Source organism: Rhipicephalus sanguineus, chromosome 3 (genome assembly GCF_013339695.2).
Source record: "Rhipicephalus sanguineus isolate Rsan-2018 chromosome 3, BIME_Rsan_1.4, whole genome shotgun sequence".
Lineage (NCBI taxonomy): Eukaryota > Metazoa > Arthropoda > Arachnida > Ixodida > Ixodidae > Rhipicephalus > Rhipicephalus sanguineus.
In genome coordinates this window covers 25,857,894-25,883,883 of record NC_051178.1, presented here as the reverse complement: position 1 = coordinate 25,883,883, position 25,990 = coordinate 25,857,894, and the positions used below count along the sequence as shown (strand labels likewise).

At 49.1% G+C, this 25,990-nt stretch overlaps 1 protein-coding gene across 1 annotated transcript in view; it reads right to left on the bottom strand.

Annotated features, from left to right (window-relative positions):
* Positions 1–1,486: 1,486 nt before the first annotated feature.
* LOC119386509 (putative glycerol kinase 5) overlaps positions 1,487–25,990 on the bottom strand; it is a 177,157-nt gene continuing 152,653 nt past the window's right edge. The window contains exons 16-17 of the mRNA XM_037653776.2: positions 23,419–23,552; positions 1,487–2,062 (exon numbers count right to left, since the gene is read on the bottom strand). Of these exons, the coding sequence (XP_037509704.1) occupies positions 1,887–2,062; positions 23,419–23,552 (310 nt within the window). The 3' untranslated portion in view covers positions 1,487–1,886. The remainder of the gene's footprint in view (positions 2,063–23,418; positions 23,553–25,990) is intronic.

Here is a 25,990-nt window from a genome sequence, read left to right as displayed (position 1 = left end):
CAGGTACACATACAAAAAAAAGCAAGACAGAGGATGTGGGCACAGCCGTCATCCCCACTCAACAGGTAGAGTATAGCATGCATCATTCCAAGGATATGGTTTCCACTGCGACCAGAAGCAAGTTGATCTCTTGACCACTTTAAGTTTACTTTCTTTAGCCTACCATTTGTGCATTTTAATTGAGGTTACAAATATTCCTTGCAAATAATTTCCTTACAAATATTTCTTACAAATAATTGCTTATGTGGTTTTTATGGCTGAATTGCTTCTCGTCTAGATATGGTTGTGAGAAATAACAAACTGAAGGGCACCAGATAAGCCACAACTACTCACAGACACCGCCCTAGCTGCATCTCACTTTGTTCATCACAGCTGCTGGCTGAAGTCCTACTGCAACCAACATTGACGTCGTTCAGCAAAGAATGCAGAATATTAAATATATCAGTACAAAGTACACTTCAGCACCTAGACAAGGCTCCCATCAGGCCTCATCTTTCTTTTTGCCAAGTAAAAGCTGCCTGTCGTGATTCAGTGCGAGATATACACACTAACTGAAAAGACTGGAAAAGACACAGACTAAACTAAAACAAAAGAGAATGATTGGTGCAGGTTGCTCAAAGCTGTCTTGTGTAGGGCATGCATTATGAATATAACATCACCACACTGCCCAAAAATACCTGTGCCTCTTTTTGCTTTCATGTACATTTTAACTGCTCTAAGGCAGCAAATACGAAATGAGCATTCATATACACTGCTGAAAAATATATTGTTTAATATAAACTGGAATGATGTTACCAAAGTGAATGATGTTACCAAAGTGAAATGTAGATAAAATAACGGCAAATTGCTTCCTACTTTCACAGTGCAGAGCTTCCACCAGTCATATGACACTGCCTGTAAAGGGCTTCTACACGCATGTGCTACACATTTGAAATGGAATGAGAGATCAAGCTACTTCTCTGTGGCAAATACATATTCAGCTTCATCTGCAAGTGACATGCCGAATAAACATCAAAAGTGCCACCAATACCTTCAATATGAGTTGGACACCGACAAAGGTACAGCTAAAACAGAAAATGAAATATGTATGCTTCTTTCTGGTTCTTCGTCAAGGATTTATGGAAAGAGGATGTCATGCATAACACAGAACAACCCTAATGGCATTAAATTCCATTCCAAATATGGCACTGAACCCGACAAAGCAAAACATTGTGTCACGAAACAAGAAGACGGAGTCTGTATGCTTAACCTGTGCATGTCTAGTTCATCGCAATACATTCCTTTTTTGAATTCCTTTTTCTACCTTCAAAGCAGGTTTTAAACCACATCCAAGCACAGCAGGCATAATGCAGTGAATTGCCAAACCCAAAACAATATTGTGCTGCTATGCACACATGCTAAGAATGTTCACTGAAAGTGCACTGCCTCAAAAAACGACATTCACAACCTACTTCAGTTCTTAAACCAGCCTAGCAACAATAGCTTAAGCACTCGTCTAACAACCAGTATTTTTAATACTGTTGTACTTTGTCTCCAAATTGTGGACATTGGGAAATGTAGTGATACAGCATTATGTTCGCAAATTTGTGATGCCACCTAATGCTAGTGGCAGTAAGGGGGCCACAAGTTGTACTTTTCTGCAGTATATGCAACTTTATATTTATAAACATTACAGGTGCATAATAAATTGTAGCCTAAATTTACAGGCACTTTAACATGCAATAGAGCATATCATAAAAATTAGTCGCGAGTGCTTACTGAAACAAAATTATGCAGAATGGTTTGATCCAAACCTAGCAGCCAAGCGTCAGCATTATGTTAAAAGACTCCTTCATCAAAAACTGCAGCTGCGGAGATGTCTTTGGAAAATAATGACAAGAACCAAGTCACTTTTCACCAGACCACCAGGAGCCAGCTGGTGTGTGCCATTGTGTGAAACGTTCAACTGCTCGACACCATTCATTAAAAAGAGCTTGACAGGGGGCCATCTGTTCAGCCCTAGGCTTGAAGACAACGCCCTTATGCTGCAGGTCCCGCAATTCGGCCAAGTCTTTCCAAAATCCTGCAGATACCGATAAGAGTATTAGCGGTGCTTCAGCATAAATGTAATCCAGCAAAGTCATTATGTTCACATTATCGACGTTGCATTGTGTTTTATGCAGTAATTCTAAAAGCACCAGCAAAGTTATTGGATGTCATAACGCAGCTCAAGGCACATGAGCCTTTATGTGTAAGCACGTGTAATTAGCATAGTGGAAAATAAAAGTATCGCACATTGTATAGCTCTGTATAATGTGGTGGCTACTTCAGCTGACTCAACTACGAGTAAAACCTAAAATTCTTGTTGGAAAAAGGAAGCAAGGTGCTCAAACCTCACAAGAGAATGAAGTACAACCATGGATTTTATCTGTGTTCACGAGCCTATAATATCATAGGGTACAAATATTCGAAAGTCCTCTCAATACTGCTGAACATGAACGCACGCCTGAGCTCTTTTACGGACGTCTGCTTTCAAGAAAGTCACAGTTTCACCGCAAGGGCTAAGCAAATAATGCGATAGCAACAAATTGGAATGTTATACGAAATAAGGCTAGCAGCTAACTCCTTTACAATCTGACCTGACGTAACTCTATAAAACGCTGGCGTAAAGAAACGTGGCCGCCTCAGCGACCTTCGTGCTCTCTGTAGCTTCAATGAAATATGAGCGATGAGAACACAGCACGCACAAGCTGTCTGTTGACGACTGTCATGGTACGGCCGCTCGAAGTGCACAGTTCCCGCCGAAGCCACGCAGCACCCCTTCTCGCACCCTCCTTGGACATTTCCTCTTGAGCCGCGGTCGTCGACTGCCTTCGCACGCTTTCAGTCGAATACAGAAGATGCGACAGGCGGGGTGATGTTATCACCCTTGTACTTTATACGGAGCCCAACAGCGACGCCGACGGTAAAAAGGCACCTGGAGTGTTCATATAATTGCTCTTTCAATAAAATGGTCAGACTGTCAACAGTAATTCTTAGTTCGAGTATGTACACCTCCTTCCAACTCATTCCCTGTGAATCAGGGCGGCGAATCTAAAAAAATAAACGAGTTCGATTCGAGTTCGCCTCCAACGTATTCCATTTCGCTCCTGTTCGGTTCCGGTTCGGAAAAATAAACAGCTATAACGGCTCGCGAACCGGTTCATTCAGCGGTTCGACACAGTAGCCTTTATCCTCAAGATGGTGCACGCTGCATGGACAGAGCTAAAGCTATCCAGGCAGCACTGCTTAAGTGACAGCTCTCGTAAGTTCACTGAGAATTGTATAGCTTGCCATGTAATCTTATTTTCGATTCCAATCATGTCTTTGCCGAGCGCATAATACATCCGCAAATTTAGTCAGGAGAAGGAAGAAATCGGCCTGTTGCAAGATTCGAAATAGCACTCTGTGTTTCATATAAATATCGGTGAAATTGAATCAAAATACTTACAGTAGGCATACTCATAAACGATAACAATAATTCATTGTTGGGGTTCAACGTCCCAAAACCACGATATGATTATGAGGGACGCCGTAGTCGAGGGCTCCGAAAACTTCGAGGTTCTTTCACGTGCACTTAAATCGAAGTACACGGGCATTAAGCATTTTCGCATCCACACAAAATGCGGCCACCGCGGCCGGGATTCGATCCCGCAACCCTCTGGTCAGCAGTCGAGCACCATGACCATCGTGGCGGGTACTTAAACACGGCCATCTCACGAGCACTGCATCGCATAACAGGCTTGTGCGGCCCTTGAATGCTCTCTTTGTGCCGTGTTTATTTCTATTGCTTGAAAATTAATTCAGTTTCTTCAAGAGCATCAGTGATTCATCGCAAAAGCTCTAGCTTTCCGTCCCGAAACCAGCATGCGGTTGTACCGCTAACGCTGCAGTTGTCGCTGCGGCTATGACTCCGGTTGGCTTCGAAAATATGTAGGCAGCCAATCGAGTTTAAGGCCATCAGGGGCCCTATTTACGTAGCGTGGTAATGAAGTGCTCTCGTCAAGTTGAAAACGTGGCTTCCGCTATTAGCTCGGTTGACACGTCGTTGGCGGAGCTGACCAAGCAGGCGACGGTAAAACTATCGTACAAAAACTGTGGTCGTACTTGTTGAAGCGGTCAACATGAACGGGGAGGCCTTCGATGGTGTCACATAATATTGTAACGCGGCGCTGGAAGAGCGCCAAAGAAGGACGAAGAAGTAGAACGGGCGCAAGAGATTTGGTGATCGGCAGCATCTGACCGTCCTTTGTCTTTTGCCTGCCGCTTCATTGACCTCATTGTAAATAAACCCGTATCATCCATAAAAGTTTTGGTGGACGTGCAGGGTAACCGACGCTCTGGACTACAGAAGCCGACGCCTAGCCGGACTACCTCCGGAACACACAGACATGACCGACGCCCGCGAAGGCACGTCGACTGCCAACGCCCACGCAGCAACCAGTGTCACGGAACAAGGCAGCCACCGACAAAGATAGCCTAGCTGCTGGGCACCTCAGCCGCGCATATTCCCAGGTAAGACCGATGAAGACGCGGTCGACTCGTTAAAGCAGTACGAAAGAGTGAGCCGCTATCACGAATGGAGTACGTCGGCGAAGCTCGTAAACATGGCATTCGTTCTCGCCGGGACCGTTCTGCTTCGCTTCGAGGATTATTGTGCTGGCCACTTGGCAGACCTTTGTTGAGGAACTGAAGGCCTTCTTTGGGGACACAAGTTCCAAGAAAAAGAAGGCTCAACAAACACTCGCACGTAGAGCACAAACAATTGCCCGTGAAAACGTGTACGACGTACATTGAGGAAGTACTGAAGCTTTGTGGCATTGTAAACACGAACATGTCCGACGAAGACGAAGTGGGACTTCTGTTAAAGTACATCGCTGAAGATGTTTATAGCTTTCTCATTACTAAGGAAGATCTGAACACATATTCCGAGGTTAGGCAGCAATGTCGGGCATTCGAGGCGCTGAAGACCTGACGAATTTTGCCGAAGTTCGGGCGCTTAGACAGCGTTCCTACGGTTGAAAGTATGGACGTCGCCGCCTCCGAAGACCTCCCTCTGATCGTGCGTCGAATAGTTCAAGAAGAGCTAGCACGGCTTCAAGGAGCAGAGGCTGGCTTTCAAAGCGCACTCGAAGAGTTTCCCGAACCACCATCATTCTGGAAGCGAGAGCGTCGCATCGAGCATCGACCACAATCTGAAGAGGCACACTCCAGCACGAGCTTCCGATCGCTCCCGACATGTCACTGTCGACACCGGATGCCACCACCTCGACGTGCGGCTGCGGACATTCACCAAACACCACAACGTCTTCCTGCAGACTACTACGAGACGTCACGACGTGCACCTGCGGAGTTCCACCCAATTCCGCGAGCCTCTGCTAATAAGGCGGCAATAGGGGCCAGTTGGTACGCCTTCGTTTCCTCGTTTTCTCTAGTCCGCGTCCTCCGCCAGCGCATCACAAGCATGAGGAGCGTCTGCTATCACTAATTTGAACCGTGACGTGCCAATTTCCTACACATGCGTTCTCCGAGGGCACTTCTAGCGCTTCTGTCACCGCCAGCTGCGGGCGCCACGTTTTTCGGCATACCCGCCCCCTGTGCACAAAACCTCGGCCTCTCAACCTACTGCCAGCCTTCTACGGCATCAGTGGCCCAACAGATTGCGTGACGAGTCCGCAGCCTCCGAGCGAAGCCTTACGCCGCCTTCAAGACGACCACGCCGTTCGCTGTCCCCGCGTCGTCGGTCACCTTCACCGTCCCAGCTGGGAAACTAGCTGGTGCGACCGACGGACGGTCACATTCACCAATTCCTCCTTCTGCTGTGATGTTCAAGAATAAAGTCCGCGTGTGCATAGACGGTGCAAATGCTGTTGCTCTTGTTGATACTGCTGCTACTATTTCGGTTATGAGCCTTCATTTTTAAAATCCCTTTTTAGGACATGAAGTTATGCTTGCGTGGGATTGCAATGAAACTTTTCGTGGAGTTGGAGGAGAAATGTGGCGCCCCGTCGGTGTTTGTTCGGTTTTAGTAATGGTTGGAGGACAACGTTTTATAGCAGAATTCATTGTATTGAAGCAAGCAACTCATAACGTTATTGTCATGAAATAGTGAAGAAGACGAGTACAGCAGCGAGGAATGCCACACGTTGCGGACAAAAATGGGGCGCGTGGTGGTGGCGAAGAAAAAAAGGAAGAAGAAGCAGAGAGCTGGCAGTAGTGGCCACGGAAGGACAGCGTTCGAGAGGCCACGTTCGTGAGGGCTACCCGGGACAACCGCTGGGCAGCCTCCTGACGGGTCGCGCTCCTGCGGGCGCTGGTGACCAAGGTGTCCGAGTCCTGCCCTGTACCTGCCTGTTTCCTGCGCTGGCTGATTCCGGCCTGCCTGCCTGAACGCGTGGTCCACCGCCGCTCACCTGCTGTTCGACTAGCCACGCCGCTACGTCCCGTCAATCTGCTGAGACGGTCGACCGTCGGCCTGCTGTGCTGCAGACCCGGGACGTGAGGAGGACGTGAACGAATGTGAGCGCATCACTCTAGGACATCCCACGTTAATTGAACTTTTCTTTTGAAGTGTATCTTGGGGGATATCCGTTGTGCGTGTATTGTCTTCGAAGGTTGTTTCTGCTTGATAATATAATAATATATGTTGTTTACCAGCCTTATCGTGCACGGCTCCTTCCTTCACCGCACCGTACATGAATCAAAGTGACGGTCCGCACCTTACTCTTTACAGTTATCATAGGGACAGACCTCCTTCGTGAATTCGGTACTGCGCTTGACTGTGGGAGTGGGGAAAGTATTCTCCAAAGCACGTTGCGAACTGCCGTAATGGACGATTTTCAGATTCAACCAGCCGATGTTGTTTCGTTATCTGAAGATGCGTTGATCCCTGGTCGTTCAGCCATGTCAATTCCCGTGTGCTCTTCTCGCGTCCTGTCTGGATCCTGCAGCGGACTAGTGGAACCAGGTCATACCAACGCACTTAAGAAGAATGTGCTGGTCCCTCGGTCGGCTGTTCAAGTCATCGACGGACGTGCTTTCTTGTGGACAGTCAACCCTTCTGTAGAGTCTGTATGGCTGACAGCCGGATTCAAATTGGGCACGTTTTAGAAGCATACCACAATTGACGTTCGGACGGTTGAAGGGTCCTTAAGCATCCGTCTACCAACGCTGCCAAAATCTCGTATCCACCACTTTATCAACACGGGAGATACTACGCCGATACACCCGAAGCCTTACCGCGCATATCCCCTTCGGAAACGAAAGTTATCGCCGAACAGGTCAACGACATGCTGCATGAAGCGTTATTCAGGAGTCATGCAGCCCCTGGGAAGCTGCTGTTACACTGATCAAAAAGAAAGACAACTCATGAAGATTTTGCGTCGACTACCGCCGCCTTAACGCCGTCACGAAGAAAGACGCGTATCATTTGCCACGCATCCACGATGCTGTTGATTGCCTGGACTCCGCCGGATACTTTTCATCCATCGACCTAAGTTCTGGGTACTGGCAGGTACCAATGCATTCTTCTGACAGATAGAAGACTGATTTCGTTACGCCTGACGGCTTTTGAGTTTAACGTTATGCCGTTTGGCTTATGTGACCCTCGAGCAACCTTCGAGCGATTTATGGACTCCATCCTTCGCGCTCTTTGGCGGGAGACTTCTATGTGTTATCTGGATGACGTCAATATTTTCGGCAGGACTTTCCACGAGCATAACCAGCGGCTCAGCGCTTTTCTGAATTGTATCAACCAAGCTGGTCTCAGCTTGAACTCAATGTGCCACTTGGGTGAGCGCCAAGCCGTTGTTCTCCGATATCTAGACGACAAGGACGGCATACGACCAGGTGCCAACAAGACGACGAGGGTGGCGATGCGGGCTTGTTGGTTGGTCGTACTTGAATGAGTTGAGCGCATACGAGGACACGGACAGAAGGAAGAGACGTACACACACTGGCGCTACTAACAACAACGGTTTATTTCATTCTCCTGCCGTTTCATATACCAGTTGTGCGCACGACAGTCACGTGAACACTCTTTCATAAAAAACAACACTTTGATAACAAACACGGAAATCCACCTCACGAGATAGATAAACAGGGTGCACAGGCAATGACAAGCAAATTTAATAGTTCATGCGCAGAAAGTGTAATTCTTTAGCACTCAGGGACATTGAGGGATAGCTAACACAAGCGTCTCCAAGATAATCGATTTGTTCGGCTTCAATGATCAGCCTAGTAATTTCGGACCGGTGCCTGCTGACGACAACGGTTCCCTGAAAGTTCGGTTTGCACGCACAATCATGGCAGTGTTGCGCCAGGAAGCCGTCAGGTGGGAAGTTGCCCACTTTATTACAGTGCTCTCCGAGCCGGACATTTAGGCAGCGGCCAGTCTGCCCAATGTAAGCACGGCCACAAGACAGAGGAATGCCGTATACAACGTTAGTCACACACTGCACAAAAGGTCTTCTGTGCTTAATGGAGCAATCAGACTGAGCTGTCTTATCTGGATTAGTTTTCTTGCACAACTTACTGAGTTTAAACGGGGCGGAAAAGACAACACGGGTGTTAACTCTGGCGGCTATTTTTTTGAGATTGTGCGATACTTGATGGATGTACGGAACGACTGCCACGTTTCTATTTTCAGGCGTGGGGCGATCATTGGTGCTGGCATTACAGTGCATACCTTTAGATTCTTTAAGCAAACACTCGGCTACTGCAACTATGAGGTAGGTGGGGTACCCTGTGTTTGTAAACGTGAAGCTTCCTGCCTAAAGCTCTCGTCAAGCGTGTGCACACAGGACTTACTGAGGGCATTTTTGAGACACATTTTTACGATGCCCCTTTTAACGAGCTTAGAGTGGCTCGAGTGAAACGCCAATAACGACTTAATTGCCCTGGGCTCGTAACACCAGCAAATTAGATCATCTGCAAGGGTGAGCGATACGTCAAGGACTCTGATGACACCATCTGCAGGCTGCTCAACAGTCACAACCAAGGGACAAAGACAGTTACGTATCAATGATACAAGGTCATTACACTGATCATTGAAATGATTAGTCGTACATTTTAAAAACACAATAAAATCGTCTACGAACCTAAAAGCTGTAACACTGCTACTCCTTGCGTCAAGCTGCGTGGACATCTGTCGGTAAATTCTAGCTAAATACAGATCACTTAAAATAGGTGCTAGGCAGGAGCCGATACATACTCCTGCTTTCTGTAGGAAGGGAACTTCCTTCCTTTGGATGAAAATGGAAGTTAGATAAAATTGGAGCAGCTCCAAGAAAGCACCCATCGAAACACCGGCTTCGCCGGAAAACTTAACGGAGCCAAATTCGTCAATAGATTCTTCAATGGAAAGCAAAAGCTTGTCATGGGGCAGGGAATAGTAGAGGTCTTTTACGTCGACAGAAAAGGTTTTCAGGCCCTCCTTAGCATGAGTGGCTAAAAACTCTAAAACCTGGTTGGAATTTTTGATAAGAAATGGATCGCGGACTTCGAGAAGCTTAAGCTTATCGAGTAGATACACAGCAATCTCCTTCTGCCACGTACCTTTTTCGGATATGATAACCCTGAAGAGAATGTTCAATTTGTGGGTCTTCGCGCTGAAGAACACATCTAAGGATAATTTGTCACTTTTTTCGACACTTTTGCGTAGTTTATCAAGGCCTAAGCTCTTGCACATTTTCACCGCTCTAGCCTTGACTTTGGCCAAGAAAACGTTGTTGTGCTCGTTGAACACTTCCGACACCGCTTTGCATGCTTTTTCGTTAAAACAACTGCTCGAGAAGACGGCAAAGCCGCCTTCTTTATCGGCCGGTATTACACTGAGAGAATGTTCTTGAAGGTAGGAGCACGCGCGTTTCACAGGAAGTCTAGAAGCTGTTGGTTTGCAGCGGAGCAACACGTCAACTCCCTCCGAGTCGATTCTCGGCTCGTCCTCAGGGGGAACGCGCTTCTGCGCATGAATCGTTAAATTTGCTTGTCATTGCCTGTGCACCCTGTTTATCTATCTCGTGAGGTGAATTTCCTTGTTTGTTATCAAAGTGATGTGAAAGAGTGTTCACGTGACTGTTGTGCGCAAAACTGGTATATGAATCGGCAGGAGAATGAAATAAACTATTGTTGTTAGTAGCGCCAGTGTGTGTACCTCTCTTCCTTCTGTCAGTGTCCTCGTATGCGCTCAACTCATTCAAGCCAAGAAGACCACTGCAGTCCACAACTTTAAGCCACCGCAGACAGTGAAGGACATTCGTAGCTTCCTGGGCCTTTGTTCTTATTTTCGCAGGTTTATAAAAAACTTCGCCCAGCTGGTACATCCACTCACAGACTTGCTTCGGAAGGACACCCCCTACCGGTGGATCGCCGAGTGTGAGGCTGCTTTTGAACAGTTCAAGTTCTTGCTCACTTCTAGGCCCCTTTTGAATCATTTGGGCCCGGAGGCACTCACGGAACTGCATACCGACTTAAGTGGCGTGGGCGTTGGTGTTGTCCTCGTCCTGTTCCACGGCGGACGCCAACACGTAGTTGCGTATGCAAGTCGTGCTCTGACAAAGGCTGAAAGCAATCATACTGCAACAAAACTGGACTGCCTCGCAGTTCTTTTCGCCATACACAAGTTCAGACATTATTTGTACGGCTGGCATTTCAAGATCGTAACCTATCATCATTCCCTATGTTGGCTCGTTGGACTACGCGACCCAGCTGGCTGGTTGGCTCGTTGGGCTTTGCGGCTCCAGGAATATAACTTTTCTATTGCCTACAAGAGTGGGCGATGTCACGCTGACGTCGACTGAACATCTCGTCTTCCACCTCCAAATACAAGCACTGATGACGACGACTTCTACAATTACCTAGCGATGATCTCCTTCGACTTTCCTACTCTGGACGTCTTCAGTCAGGAGCAGCTGCGCGACCCATCACTCAGACCAATTATTGATGCGACGAACCATAGATCGGCAAAAAAACTGGAGCTCACTCACTCACTCAAGTAATATATTTGCGCTTGGGGCTCACTCAGACTCAGATTGACCAAAACTTTCCTCAACCGGACTCACTAAAATTTTCTCAACCGGACTCACTCGGACTCAAACTCACCAAAATATTACTCACCCAAATTCACACAGACTCAAACTCACGGCTCGATCTGAGTCTGAGTGAGTCAACTCATGAGTCCATTAGCATATAATTAGATTTTTCGACCATGGTGTCAATGCTTTTTAACACCAATATCTCGCATAATTGGTGGTTTATGCGGCACCTTTTGCTCTCGTATTTTCAAGTACAAGTTATCAGGGGTTGCAATCCAGTAAGGACAGTTTTATCGAAAGGCACGATTCACACGAGATATTTTTGTGAAGAACTTCACGTGTAAGAGATTGCGAGGGGTGGGGGAAGGCACTCCCCTCCATCCTCCGCTCCTCAATACACTTATCAATCAATATTGAGCTGGCGTTTTAATGCTAGTGCACTGAAGTATGTGTGAGTAGATGTGAACATAAACGTGAGCCGATAAAAGGCTGATAGCAATGCTGAAATTGAATTGGTAGGACTACAGGTCGGCAATACAAAGTTGAGCTCGCTACGATTCACTCACGACATATATTTTATGCTTTGGGCTCACTCGGACTCATACTCACCAATATTTTCCTCAACCGGACTCACTCGAACTCAGGTGCACTAAAGTTTCTGTCGACCAGGACTCACTCAGACTCGAGATCACCAAGATATCGCTCACCCGGACTCACTCAAACTCAAACTCACGGCTTGATCTGAGTCTGAGTTGGTCTGAGGAGTCGACTAATGAGTGAGTTTGCCGACCTATGCGACCAACAGATCTCGACATGCAACGCAATTTCTTACTCGTGACGGTGCTCTGTGCCGCAAGAATTGCTCAAGCAACGGTGCCCCGCTGCTTCTCGTCGTCCCAGAACTCTTGCGCCTTGTGGTGTTCCGAGCAATGCACGACGACATTACGCCTGGGCACCTTGGATGTGCTCGGACGCTTCATCGCATGCGACAGAGGTTCTACTGGCCTCGACTGTGGAAGACGACGAAGCACTACGTCGCCAGTTGTGATGTATGCCAACGCCACAAGCAACCGACTGCTCTTCCTGCAGGCACACTTTTACGCGACCGACTTCGCCTTTCCAAAAAGTCGGCATAGATTTGCTCGGGCCTTTTTCCAAGTCTTCCACCGGACGCCGCCGGATTATCGTCTGCGTAGAGTATCTAACACGTTACACTGAGACGATGACACTTGCTTCAGCCACATCATCTGACGTGTCCTGGTTCCCACTGCATTCGATTATCCTCCATCATGGAGCTCCCCGTGTGGTAATAAGTAATCGCGGACGGCAGTTTCCCGCTGACGTTGTGGAAGAATTACTACGGCTCTGTGGGTGCCACTATCGGCATTCCACACCTTACCACCCGCAAACCAATGAGCTAACTGAGCGCACCAATCGTACCATCATAAACGTGCATTCATGTATGTCTCAGCGGACCATAAGAACTGGGATGCGGTACTACATTTTATAACGTATGCCTTGCGCCGCTAAACACGAATTCACAGGTTATACAGCTTTCTTTCTGCTCTACGCTCACCATCCTCGAAGTTACCTCGACACCGCGCTTCCTTTATCGACTAACGGAAACACAAGCGTGGCGCCGAAGAAGCACGTCGACTGGCCCGGCTCAGAACTCTCTCGTCCCATTCCCGTGCTAAGGCCCGTAACGACGCCCGACATCAGCCAGTCACCTTTGCAAAAGGTGATCTCGTGTGGCTGTGAACACCAGAGAGAAAGCGGGGACTTTGCCAAAAGCTTTTTTCTAAGTACACCGATCCATTCGTCATTATCAAAGGTTTGACTGACGTCCCCTACGTCGTCGCAAAAGTGACAGCTGGCAACCACGTTCACGCAAGCCGCAACTTGTCCTTGTCGCACTACAATACGCTAAGCGAGCCCTCTGACTTCCTCGGTGAGCTTCGTCTGACCCCGAGCAAAATGTAACGCGGCGCTGGAAGGGCGCGAAAGATGAACGAAGTAAAACGGCCGCGAGGGATTTGGTGACCGTCCCTTCTCTTTTGCATGCCGCTTCATTGACCTCATTGTAAATAAACCCATATCATCCGTAACAATACGTTCATAGAACTGAAATGCGCTCGGCACTGAATTTCTTAAAGTCAAGTGAGTTGACATAAGGTTCAATGGCGCTTCCGTGGAGTATTTAAGAAAAGTTGGTACAACTTATAATTTTGTTTAACCGACGTTCGTTCATGTGGTATTTTACTGTACATTCATCCATTTCCGCATACAATGCTCGCTGAGTTAAAAGTACACCTGAAGATTGAAACATCTTAAGTTGAGGCAGCAAATTTATGGGATGCACAAAGGAAACACATGCTATCTCAACAACGCGTAATTATTTCGCGTATTAGTCCAGGAACCTAGTCGTCTGTGCAGAACCAATACACCAGAATACTCGGAATTCTAATATCAATACATGTTACATAATGTGGGAAAAATTGCTTAAGTTGGAAAGACGCGAATTAAACCCGACCATTTTTGCATGACACAATTTCTTGTTTAAAATGAAAACAATAAACGACATGCGGCGTAATATTCAAGAGAGGTGCGAGGCACATGTAATCAGCTGGCCATGGAGGCCGAGAAAAAAGGCGCAGTTCACGGCATTCACAAACATTCGGGGTAAAATGAAGCACCGTGAGTATAGGTAGCTACTGAAATATTAAAGAAAACTTAATATATTTGTGTTGTCTCCTTAAATCGGCTCAGGTAGAGGCACCTTCCGAAAATTCGGGTGCAGTTCCGACCGAAGTACGGGTTCGGATAGGGTTCGACACCCTGCTGTGGATACAACGTGGCCCACAGCTGAATATGCCTACTTCCAAGGTGACACTGCTCTTCACCATAAAATGCTGCAACCAGCTGTAATGTCCTCTGCAGAATAGTAGACATCTGTATCATGTCTCAATTCGAATGTTTTATGAGTTAAAATAATATTCTTGTTAAAACGTACGCTATAATGAGGTAGGCGGTATTTTAACCTAATTTATACCACGTGGGGCCCATCAAAGTGCAGCTGAACCAAAGCAAGTAAGCTTTTTTCCATCCAGGGTCTTAATTAACTCTGCACAGTGGTTGTACTGAGATTTTCAACCATTGAAACATGTCTTAACGAAGCTTAGCACAAGAAAAATTGGTTTTTCCACAAAAAACTGCAGTTCTGAAATGTTGCACACTTTTCTTGTTCAAGTAGAACAGACGATTTCGAGCAGTGGTGCGTGCAGTACACAATAAAATGATTGTGCTGGTAAATGAATCATCCTTTGTTTGACTATCACGAATATTTACCTCAACAGTATGAATTAGCCTTCCCTTCTTGAATCAAGCTTGTATGCAGTTCATACTGAAAGCCTAAGCGCCATAAAAAATTACAAGGGTCTTTTGCACGATCTCTAAGACAACTCGAAAACGAAAGACTGAGTGCGGATGCATTTAAGACCGGAGCATCGCGTCAGCATCCGACGGGCGTCTCTGCTTGTCGAGCCTCGTAGCATACTTCTTCGGCCCGTCACTCAACCCACTAGACCCTGCCACATCTTCAATAGCGCGTCCTATCCGCGCTACTCCGCAGCCATCAGTAAGCCGGCACGCGAACGCAGCTTTCTTATTTAATGATCCAGGAACGCTACATGCTATCGAGCCCCAATTCTTTCCAGCCGAATTTATGCCAGTTTGCTATTAGCTTGTTAGGCCCATACCACTTATACCACATCGTATGGTCCTGCCATGCTAATAGCGCTTTAGACATTACAAGGCCACCAACGTGTGAAGGGTGGGAGGCAGCCCTGTCATGCTCAACCTTCGAGGAAGAGCAGGTCCTCGTGGAAAGAGGCAGGGTGGCAGCCTTAGCCAACAGAATCTCGGGATAAGGATCCCCTTGCCTTTTATTGTGATAGGAATCATAGGGACACTGTCGGCTGCTTTTTCCTATCGCCGTCATGTTCCGTACAAAGTCCAAATGAATAAATTACACCATCTCCCGCTAAAGGGGACCATGAGGCGATGCGAAGCCGGAGCACTTGCACGATCGCGTTCCGTTGTCGTTCGTTTGGCATGCTACCGACCTCGCGTCGTGGAACGCGAAGAGGGACGCTACGCGCGTCGTATCTTCCATCTAGCCTGGCCGCTAATTCTCACAGGGCGAGCGGGGAACGCGGTCTACAGGCGGGCGAGAGGGGGGCAGCGTAGGAGAGGAGAGAGAAGGGGAGGGGACGCGCATGCGCTCGAGCTCATCGCGGCGTTGCGCAGGAGAGAATTCCGGCATGTCTAGCCCGCGTTTCAGAGGAAGAGTGGAAAGGGGGAGAGGAGAGGGGTATGAGAGAGGGGGAGGGGAGAGGGAATGTGGAGAGGGGAAGGGGAGAGGGTGAGTGGAGAGGACGTGTGTGGAGAGGGTATGCGCATGCGCAGTAAGGGAGGTCACGCCGCACACCACCACCACCACCGGATTGAGCTCCGCCTTAAGATACTTCGCATCTAAACATTCGGCAGATTCCACGTACCGTGGGAATCGATGTTATTCGAAACATGCGGTGGGAAGGTGACTGTGGCGCATTTTTTTTCATTGAGCGAAACGTTACGAAATGACGCTAAAGATATGTGCAAATGGTATACACACACATATATGCTGAACAGTCACACATGTGTTATATAATCAGTTGTTTACAGTTTCGTACTGATTCCAACAGCAACATGAGTATTAACAATACCAGACGCGGTAAGCTGATATGTAGTGCTCATACTTGTCCGTTATGAAGGAGAACGCATGTAAAGTTCACGGACACGTGCCCATGTGTGGAAGGGGTTCATGAGAGTTCTCAGGTAGATTGCGGCGAGCGTAATCCCTTTGTTATTGCACTCGATGTGTGCAACGCAGACCTCGCCGATTCCGCTGCTTATCTGTGTGTTCTGTGTCTGGCGGCCGGCGAAGTGGGATGCGGCCTACGTTGAAGTTGCGCATTGCCGTGTTCTTATATGTGCCCACGCCTCTGGACCTGCAATGAAGTCACTTGCTGTGTACGACAAAGTGGGCTCATCGCTGCAGGTATCAGAAGGTGCTAACACGCCAGTTTCGTGAGCAGAGCATCTCTTCCGAGGTCGTGCACGTGCGCGTGCAGAGACTGCACGTTGAGGGCGGCGAGCCTGAGGTGATTGTTGTGGTTGTGGCATCGAATGAAGATGATAGCCTGGTCCAAGACAATATCTAGAGGCCTGTTTGCTAACCGAGTCATGTCGTCGACAGACTGTCGATAGAGCCAGTGACATGTCGAAACCTGAAGTCACCTTTTGCGTTGGTGAGGTATAGGCCGTCGAGGCTGGTAGCCCTGGAAAGTGCTACGTAGACCAACTTCAGTGGTTGGCGCTTATCGTAACCGTAGACTACCTGAGCGTATGTAGCCCTTTGTGATTTATATATAGACTTAGTTATGGCGTTTACTTGCGCAAGGGGAAACTGTGTCCTCTTACACAGCATATTTTTCTGGTGTATATTGTCACGTGGTCGTGACGTCGACGAAGACAGCAGTCAGCACGTCCGAGATAAAACTGTTTATTTGGCCGAACTTGTTGCCGGGAACTGAAAGTCAAAGTAGAGCAATACACTGATAGCGGCGTACAGAGCGTCGACCGTCGATCAACTGACAAGCGGTCAAGTGCGTCGGCTTTTATACAGGCGCTATCGAACTTTCCAGCGATATCGCTGGTGGCGCCGTTATCTCTCGATAAAGCTGAAACATTCGCGTGCGGCGCGAAATCTTAACAAAACGATCTACTATAATCGAGAAGCTTCTCGAACACTGCTTCGTGGACAGCCTCGAGCGTTGATAACCGTCCTCACTGACAACTTTGAAGGTCCTGCCTTAGAGGTAGGGGCGAAACTTTGACGTAGCCCAGATGATGGCAAGGTATTCCTTTTCTGTTGTGGAATAGTTGGCTTCTGCCTTGGATAGTGACCGGCTAGCATAACTGATAACCCTTTCAAGCCCGTCAGTTTTTTGCACAAGGACGGCACCGAGTCTTACGCTGCTTGCGTCGGTGTGTATTTCCGTATCGGCGCAATCGTCGAAATGCGCAAGTATGGGTGGCGTCTGCAGGCGTCGTTTCCCACCTGAATTCCACGTTAGCCTTCGTGAGAAACGTTAGTGGTTCGGCGATCCGTGAAAAGTTTTTGACGAAGCGTCTGTAATAGGCGCATAAGCCGAGAAATCGGCGCACGGCCTTCTCGTCAGTGGGTGGCGCGAAGTCGGCGATGGCAGCTGTTTTCCGCGGGTCTGGGCGCACTCCAGACTTGCTGATCACATGATCCAGAAACAGGAGCTCGTCATATGCGAATCGGCACTTTCTGGCTTCAGGGTCAGTCCAGAGGTCTTGATTGCTTGAAGTACTGCCTCAAGCCGCCGGAGATGGTCATCGAAGGTCAAGGAAAACACAACGACGTCGTCCAAATACACAAGGCACGTCTGCCACTTCAATCCGGCCAGTACGGTGTCCATGACGCGCTGGAACGTCACAGGTGCCGAGCAAAGACCGAAAGGCATGACCTTGAACTCAAAGAGGCCGTCGGGTGTTATAAAAGCGGTCTTTTCTCGGTCTCTTTCGTCTACTTCTATCTGCCAATAGCCTGTCTTGAGGTCCATTGACGAAAAGTACGTCGCGTTGTGAAGTCGATCCAGGGTGTCGTCTATCTGTGGGAGGGGGTACACGTCCTTCTTCGTGATTTTATTCAGGCGCCGATAATCAACGCAGCTGCAATTCGTCTCCCGCGTTACTCACCAATGCAATGTCGTCAGCGAATCGTAGGTTACTGAGATACTCTCCATTAACTCTTATCCCTAACTCTTCCCAATCTAGGGCCCTGAAAACCTCCTGTAAACACGCGGTGAATTGCAGCTCATGATTACTGAACTGGATACGGAAAGTAGAAGAGTAGGTCTGAAAATTAATATGCATAAAACTAAAGTAATGTGGAACAATCTTGGCAGAGAACATCTCCTTGCGATAGGTGGCGAGACACTGGAAGTTGTAAAGGAGTACGTCTACTTAGGACAGGTAGTAACCGCGGAGCCGAACCATGAGAGTGAAATAACTAGAAGAATAAGGATGGGTTGGGGCTCATTCGGGAAGCATTATCAAATCATGACTGGTAATCTGCCACTATCCCTCAAGAGGAAGGTATATAACAGCTGCATCTTACCGGTACTTACCTACGGAGCAGAAACCTGGAGACTTACAAAGAGGGTTCAACTTAAATTGAGGACGACGCAGAGAGCGATGGAAAGGAAAATGATAGGTGTAACCTTAAGAGACAGGAAGAGAGCAGAGTGGGTCAGGGAACAAACGGGGGTTAAGGACATCATAGTTGAAATCAAGAAGAAGAAATGGATATGGGCCGGGCACGTAGCACGTCGGCAGGATAACCGGTGGTCGTTAAGGGTAACTGACTGGATTCCAAGAGATGGCAAACGCGTGAGGGGGAGACAGAAAATTAGGTGGGTAGATGAGATTAAGAAGTTTGCAGGTATTACGTGGCAGCAGAAAGCACAGGACCGGGTTGATTGGCGGAACATGGGAGAGGCCTTTGCCCTGCAGTGGGCGTAGACAGGCTGATGATGATGATGATGAATCAACGCAGAAGCGCAGTGTCCCGTCCTTCTTCACTAACACCACGGGTGACGCCCACGGACTCTCTGAGGGCTGGATGATGTCGTCGCGTAGCATTTCGTCGACTTGTTTCTTTATGGCCTCACGTTCTCGAGTAGAAACTCTGTAGGGGCTCTGACGGAGTGGTCGAGAATTTTCTTCTGTTATAATGCGGTGCTTCGCAAGGGGCGTTTGTCGGACCCGCGATGACGACGAGAAACAGTCCTTGTATTGCAGGAGCAAGGTTTTGAACTGGTTTTGCTTGGCCTTCGGAAGGCTCGGGTTGACGTCAAAATTCGGTTCGGGACCTCTATTCGTCGAAGCAGGTTCGGCAGCATCGAATAGGGCGAAAGCATCGCTGGCGGCTACACATTCGTCGATGTAGGCAACCGTCGTACCCATGTTGAGGTGCCTATATTCGTGACTCAAGTTTTTCAGCAGTACCTTTGCTTTTCCGTCATGCAGCTCGGCGATACCTCTTGCGACGCAAATTTGGCGGTTCAGGAGTAGTTGGTGATCGCCGTCGATTACGCCTTCCAGGTTCGCAGGTTTTTCGGTGCGCACAGAAATAATGACACTGGAGCGCGGCGGAACGGTCGCCTGCTCTTCTATCACATTCAGTGCATGGTTCCTTGGCGTCGCGTGGGGCGGGAGCGCTTTGTCTGAGGTTAGTGTTATCGACTCAGACCTCAGGTCGATAACGGCGCCGTGGTCACTTAGGAAGTCCATTCCGAGTATCACATCCCTGGAGCAGTTTTGTAGGATTGCAAAGCTCGCGGGACATGTCCGGTTATTGATGGTGACTCTCGCCGTGCAGACACCAATCGGCGTTATCAGGTGGATTCCAGCTGTCTGGATTTCGGGTCCACTCCAAGCGGTCTTTACTTTCTTCGGCTTGGTGGCGAATAGCCCACTGACGACGGAATAATCGGCTCCGGTGTCGACGAGAGCTGTGACGCTGTGGCCGTCGATAACAACATCGAGGTCGCTAGTTCGTCGTCCTGCGTTGCAGTTAGGTCGTGGCGTCGTATCACGGCTTCGTCGATTTGTCCCGCTGTTTCGACGTTGCGTCGTCAGGTTTTCTTCGGGCCGCGAAGTTTCGTCTTGAGGGCTCCGTCCAGTTTGCGTCGTGTTCTGAAGGTCTCGTCGCGTTGTCGTCGTCGGCGGCCGTGGAGGATCTTCGGCATTTCTTCGTGCAGAAACCGCACCTCCATCGGTTGCTGCCCTTAGTTTCCCGGATACGGGCTAGGCGACCGGCCCCGGTTTGGGCCAGTGTACTGCCGGCGGTGCGGTGACATGTAGCGGCCGGGCGACGGCGAGCGGGAAGGTCGTCGTTCTTGCCACTGTGTTCTGGTGAGGTAGTTGTCAATGTCGCGAGGCTGTTCGCCTGGCTGCGGGCGCGGCGCGTTGATGGCGAATCCGCGTAGCCCCATCTGTCGGTATTGGCAGCGACAGTACATGTGGCCGGCCTCCCCGCAATGGTAGCAGAGAAGGCGGTTGTCAGGGGCACGCCAAACGTCGGTCTTTCGGGAGGCGTATCCTTGTCCTGTCGGCGGGCGGTATGGCATCGGTGGTGGTGGCGGCGGTGCCTGACGGCGGAACTGCTGCGGCGGCGCGGCGTCTTGAGGCGGGCGAGGAGGGGGGCGTTGTGTCGGGCTGCAGCAGCATAACTCATGGCGTCCGGCTGGGCCTGCGGTGCTTCGGGAATTCCAAGCGATTGCCGGACTTCCTCGCGAACAACGTCGGCGATTGAATCCACTTCATGCTGCGGCGGGTGTACACGCTTTCGCAGTTCCTCCCGCGCGATCACTCGAATCGTTTTACGCAGGTCGTCGGAGCAGAATGATTGAACTTCTGCGTTAGCTGGCGTCGAGCGGCGATTGAATTGTCGGGTGCGCATCTCCAGCGTCTTTCAATCGTCGTCGCTTCGGAAATGAATTCCTGGACAGTACTCGGTGGGTTCCGCATCAGACCTGCGAACAGCTCCTGCTTTACTCTTCGCATGAGGAAGCGAACTTTCTTGTCTTCCGGCATTTCGGGGTCCGCGTGGCGGAAGAGTCTGGTTATATCTTCTGTAAAGAGCACCACGTTTTCGTTTGCCAGCTGCGAACGGGTTTCAAGCAGCGCCTCGGCCCTCTCCTTGCGGATGACGCTCGTGAATGTAGCGAGGAACCTGGTGCGAAATGTGTCCCACGTTGTCAGGGTTCGCTCTTCGTTCTCGAATCAGGTGCGAGCGGCGTCTTGCAAGGCGAAGTAGACATGCCGTAGCTTGTCTTCGCTGGTCCAGTCATTGTAAACGGCGACTCGGTCGTAGGCTTCGAGCCAGCTTTCCGAGTCTTCGAATGATGATCCGCGGAAGGTTGGCGGTTCCTTGGGCGTCCGGAGAAGAATCGGTGCCGGCGGCACAGCGTCTGTCATCGTCGCTGTGGTCGAGGTCAGGGTCTTTGTTTGCCTGGTCTTTTCAGGTAGAGGCCCGTGCTCTGGCGGTAGACCTTGTTGCCTGCGGCTTGCTCGCTGCTCGGCCTTGGCGTCGACGTCTTCTTTGCGACTCGCGCTTGGTTCACGGCTTGACGGGGGCGTCCGGAACATGAACGAACAGCACCTCCACCAGATGTCACGTGGTCGTGACGTCGACGAAGACAGCAGTCAGCACGTCCGAGATGAAACTGTTTATTTGGCCGAACTTGTGGCCGGGAAACTGAAAATCAAACTACAGCAATACACTGATAGCGGCGTACAGAGCGTCGACCGTCGATCAACTGACAAGCGGTCAAGTGCGTCGGCTTTTATACAGGCGCTATCGAACTTTCCAGCGATATCGCTGGTGGCGGCGTTATCTCTCGATAAAGCTGGAACATTCGCGTGCGGCGCGAAATCTTAACAAAACGATCTACTACAATCGAGAAGCTTCTCGAACACTGCTTCACGGACAGCCTCGAGCGTTGATAACCGTGGTCAAACCCAAAAAACATCAAAAGAAAACAAGAAGTGGGCGTGGCAATATCGTCGTTGTGGTTGTTCGCATTACCACGGACACCCATTTCAATTCTATTTAGGGATGTGCGGTAGTGATGTGCTTCGTCCTGGCTGGCACGACAGTACCTACCGTGGACAATGAAAATTCAAACCACGGTCGAACGAGGTTGCCGTGTTCGTCACGCTCAATGTACCACAAGATACCCATGTTTCCATTAACGAGGCCACCGCTTACGTCGATGTTGGCCGTAATCATGTACGGATTGCCGATGCTCAGGCTAATGAAGGCCGGCAGGCCACCCTTGTCACCGGCGTTCATCTTGGCCACCTTGGACTGGGCATCCCTGTGTACCTGCTTGTTCTTATAGCCAGTTATGTTATGGCGTGCGGGATGACATAACACGTTGTCCGCAGCATCGAGGGAACCTGCGTTATAGCGGTCGACATCCGCATTGCTGTAGTATAGCCGTATGCCGTCAGAGCACTAAGCGGCGGCTTCTTCGCGCGTCACAAAGCGGCTTTCAATCAATCTGACGTCATCCTCGGTCAGCATGAGGCCATCGCCTAGCCTCATAAGAAATGAAGAGAACACTGCGTCATTCTGGCGGACCACGTGGACGAGTGGATGACAGTCAAGCGTCTTGTAGGGGAGTTGTGCCTTGAGCTCCTTAACTTGTCTTGTGTTTCAAGGTGTATGCTCGCGGTTCCTGTGTTGATTGAAACTGTGAACCAAGTGTGGCACATACCCGCATAACATAAACTGTGGTGTGCGGGCATATGCCACACGTGACTAAGGGAAAGGATTTCATGACGTATGCGACAGGCGTTTTGCGTTATTCATGTCATGACCAGTGAATCATGTTCTCTATGCCTATTTTGGTACATTACAAGTTATGGGGACAACCAGGAGAGCGCCCAGACGTAGGCGGACGGACGGATGGATGGATGTTCGCTAAGAAATGCTTCACATTTAATATTGCCCCACGTGCGAGGGCTGCCGTCGATAGCTCCTCAAGCAGAGAGTAAAAGCCCCGTCCGGAGAAGAGAGCCGGAGGGGTGGCTACGTGCCTCCAAAATCAAATGCGCACTTTGACTTACAGATATAAGAGATAAGTACACGACCCACATGTGTGCGTGCTATGCTCTCACCCCTTACTTAGCGTTGGCGACCAGCAGCATGAAAACCGCTTCGCTCGATGGAGAGGCCGTACTCCCTTACGCCAGCGTTTTGCAGAGTGACGCCGAATCGGATCGAAACACCGTCATTTTCAAGTCAACGGCTGCTTTTCTCTCAAGGCTACCTTCGCACGAGACATACGAGAATTTCGCCTTAATGACGTCATGAGCAACTGGAATTGAAAGCTTGTAGGGACTAAATACTTATTGAAATCGATTCTCGATTCAGCGCAGTTAGTGGAAATCGGAAATAGTCCTTAGGCAGATGTAGAAAACAGTGATAATAAAGAACAAATGCGACAGCATGCTGACAAATACGGTTATGCAAAGGAAATGTGTTGCATCTGTTGCAAAGCACACATTCCTCAGGAAAGCTTCCCGTATGGTAGTTAAAGCTTCTTTCTTGACAGCTCATGAGAACTTCCACTACGGCAATACCAGAGCACGAACAAGCATGCATGTTGGTTTTCAAGCCTATTATGTAATAAGGTATTTCATAAAGTCTCTTGCATAGACTCACCGACAGCGAGGCCAGCGAGGTAAGCAGCGCCAAGAGCACTGCTGTCGCGCTGTGAAGAGCAGATAATGGGTTCCTGCAGCAGGTCGGCCAATAGCTGCATGAGGAATGTGTTTCGCGTCACACCGCCGGTGAACCTGGGCAAAAAGTAAGGCATTGCCGGACGTGTCAAGAAGAGCTCCAGCATAATCCGCATGAATGAAATTGAAAAGTTAGAATATTAGATTAGTGCTTAAATGATTACGTATCGGTGTTTGGTGGCGCAAGGGCCAAATCTGGCCAAATAGCGCCATGTCAATTTACGCTGGAATGTCGATGAACCATGAATAAAGATGTCTTTATGATATCGTGGCTGTAGAAAGGCTCAACACAGATATATTGCATGTAGTGCGGCATGTTATCAGCTACACTTGGTAGGGATGAGAGACTCAAAAACATGGTTGATCCCTCCGTCACAGGAATCGCTATAACATGAAAGTAAAACGTGTCCTTACAGAAGTAGTTGAATGTTTACTGTACATTGGTATAAGAGAGCTTGCACAATGTCTATTGGTGCTTGGCAGCTATAGCACCGTTTAACAGGGATGCACCCACGTTGACGCTTGGCGGTGCATCTTTATCCCGACGACTAACGTCCATGAGCAATGATTACAATGATTAAAGAAACCCTTGTGGTAGCTGTAGTAGTTAACGGTGAGAGCGTAATCAGAAAAAGCGGTGAGACAGCCAGAAGGGCGTCGCTGATCGGACACAGAAATTGGGCTAAGGTCGCCATTCAGCGGCATGTTAAAGACTTATTGAACACCACGGCCGGATTAGACGGAAACGCAACGCGCGTCGTGTCTCCCCTGTAGCCCGGCCGCAACTTCTCTCAGTGCGAGCGTAAGCGGGGAACGCGGTGTTACAACCAGGCGAGGCACGCGCGCGTCACAAAGCTATTTTTCATATGGATGGGTGCTATGAGCGAGGCCGATGCTTGGGCTAAGGTTGCTACTACCGCGCATGAGTCGCTTCGCGTTGACAAAAGGCGCTCGGTTTCGTTCCCGTAAATAACTCGCAGTTATCAAATGCCATTTCTACACATAGCGGTTGAGGACAACATCGACACAAGAACAGGCTATTGGATTGAGCCTATAACAGCTGGTGCTGTATTAAGCACACTTCAGTTTACAACCAACGAACGTTTACGGATGTTCCACCCGCATTACCGGCATTTTCATTATATAAGGCAAGCTTTTATTGCCTTTTTCCTTTTTTTATTCGGTTCGTGCCATCACTGTGTAAGGCAGCCCTCAGGCTTAATCCGAAAAATGCAGAGTGGTTTCACTGCAACAACAATGGGCTGTAAAGGCAACGCGTCGAACGAGTTTGAAAGAAACGTTGCAAATGCGTCTTCAGTGAGGCGGAATCCTAAATATTCTTTATGAATACCAAAAAAGCCACTAATATAAAGTATGCAACACTGATCATAAATGTCGTTATTGGTCTTCCTCGCCGTGGCGTTACAGACACGCAGCGCAAACATACTTTTCATTGCTATAAGTCTCGAGTGCGATGCTGTATACCGTCGTGGTTAAACCTTACCGAGCTTATTCTGACTGCGCACTGGCGATACAGTTTCTTTCATTCACACACCTTGCATCACGTAGCTTCTTTTTTTTCGTATTTATGTTGTGTTCCAGTTCCACGCTTGTGAAACCTGAGTAAACAGCGGAGCTAGCGAGCAAGCGCAACCACTTGGCGATTTCTTTCTTCATCTTTCTTCCATCTCTTTCTATATTGGCCTCCCTCCCTGCACCTAACCCTATCATCACTCCACCTGAGCCCCACTTCTCTTTCCCACCTCTTGCTATACTATACTCTATACATGGCTATGCTATGGTTTACCTTCTCACTTGCTCTATGCCAGGAGCTGCTTAGCACATACCCGCTTTCTGTGGCGGATACTACATCACTGCTCCTCAACCTCACTCTCCTTTGCCACCCCCTTGCTATACTATGGCTATGCCATGCCATGCTATGCTATGGCAATGGCCTTGCTATGCATGGCTATGCTGTGCTAGGAGCTGCTTAGCACGTACCCACTGTCTGTGGCGGGTACTACATCACTGCTCCTCACCCTCACTCTCCTTTGCCACCCCCTTGCTATACTATGGCTATGCCATGCCATGCTATGCTATGGCAATGGCCTTGCTATGCATGGCTATGCTGTGCTAGGAGCTGCTTAGCACGTACCCACTGTCTGTGGCGGATACTACATCACTGCTCCTCACCCTCACTCTCCTTTGCCACCCCCTTGCTATACTATGGCTATGCCATGCCATGCTATGCTATGGCAATGGCCTTGCTATGCATGGCTATGCTGTGCTAGGAGCTGCTTAGCACGTACCCACTGTCTGTGGCGGGTACTACATCACTGCTCCTCACCCTCACTCTCCTTTGCCACCCCCTTGCTATACTATGGCTATGCCATGCCATGCTATGCTACGGCAATGGCCTTGCTATGCATGGCTATGCTGTGCTAGGAGCTGCTTAGCACGTACCCACTGTCTGTGGCGGATACTACATCACTGCT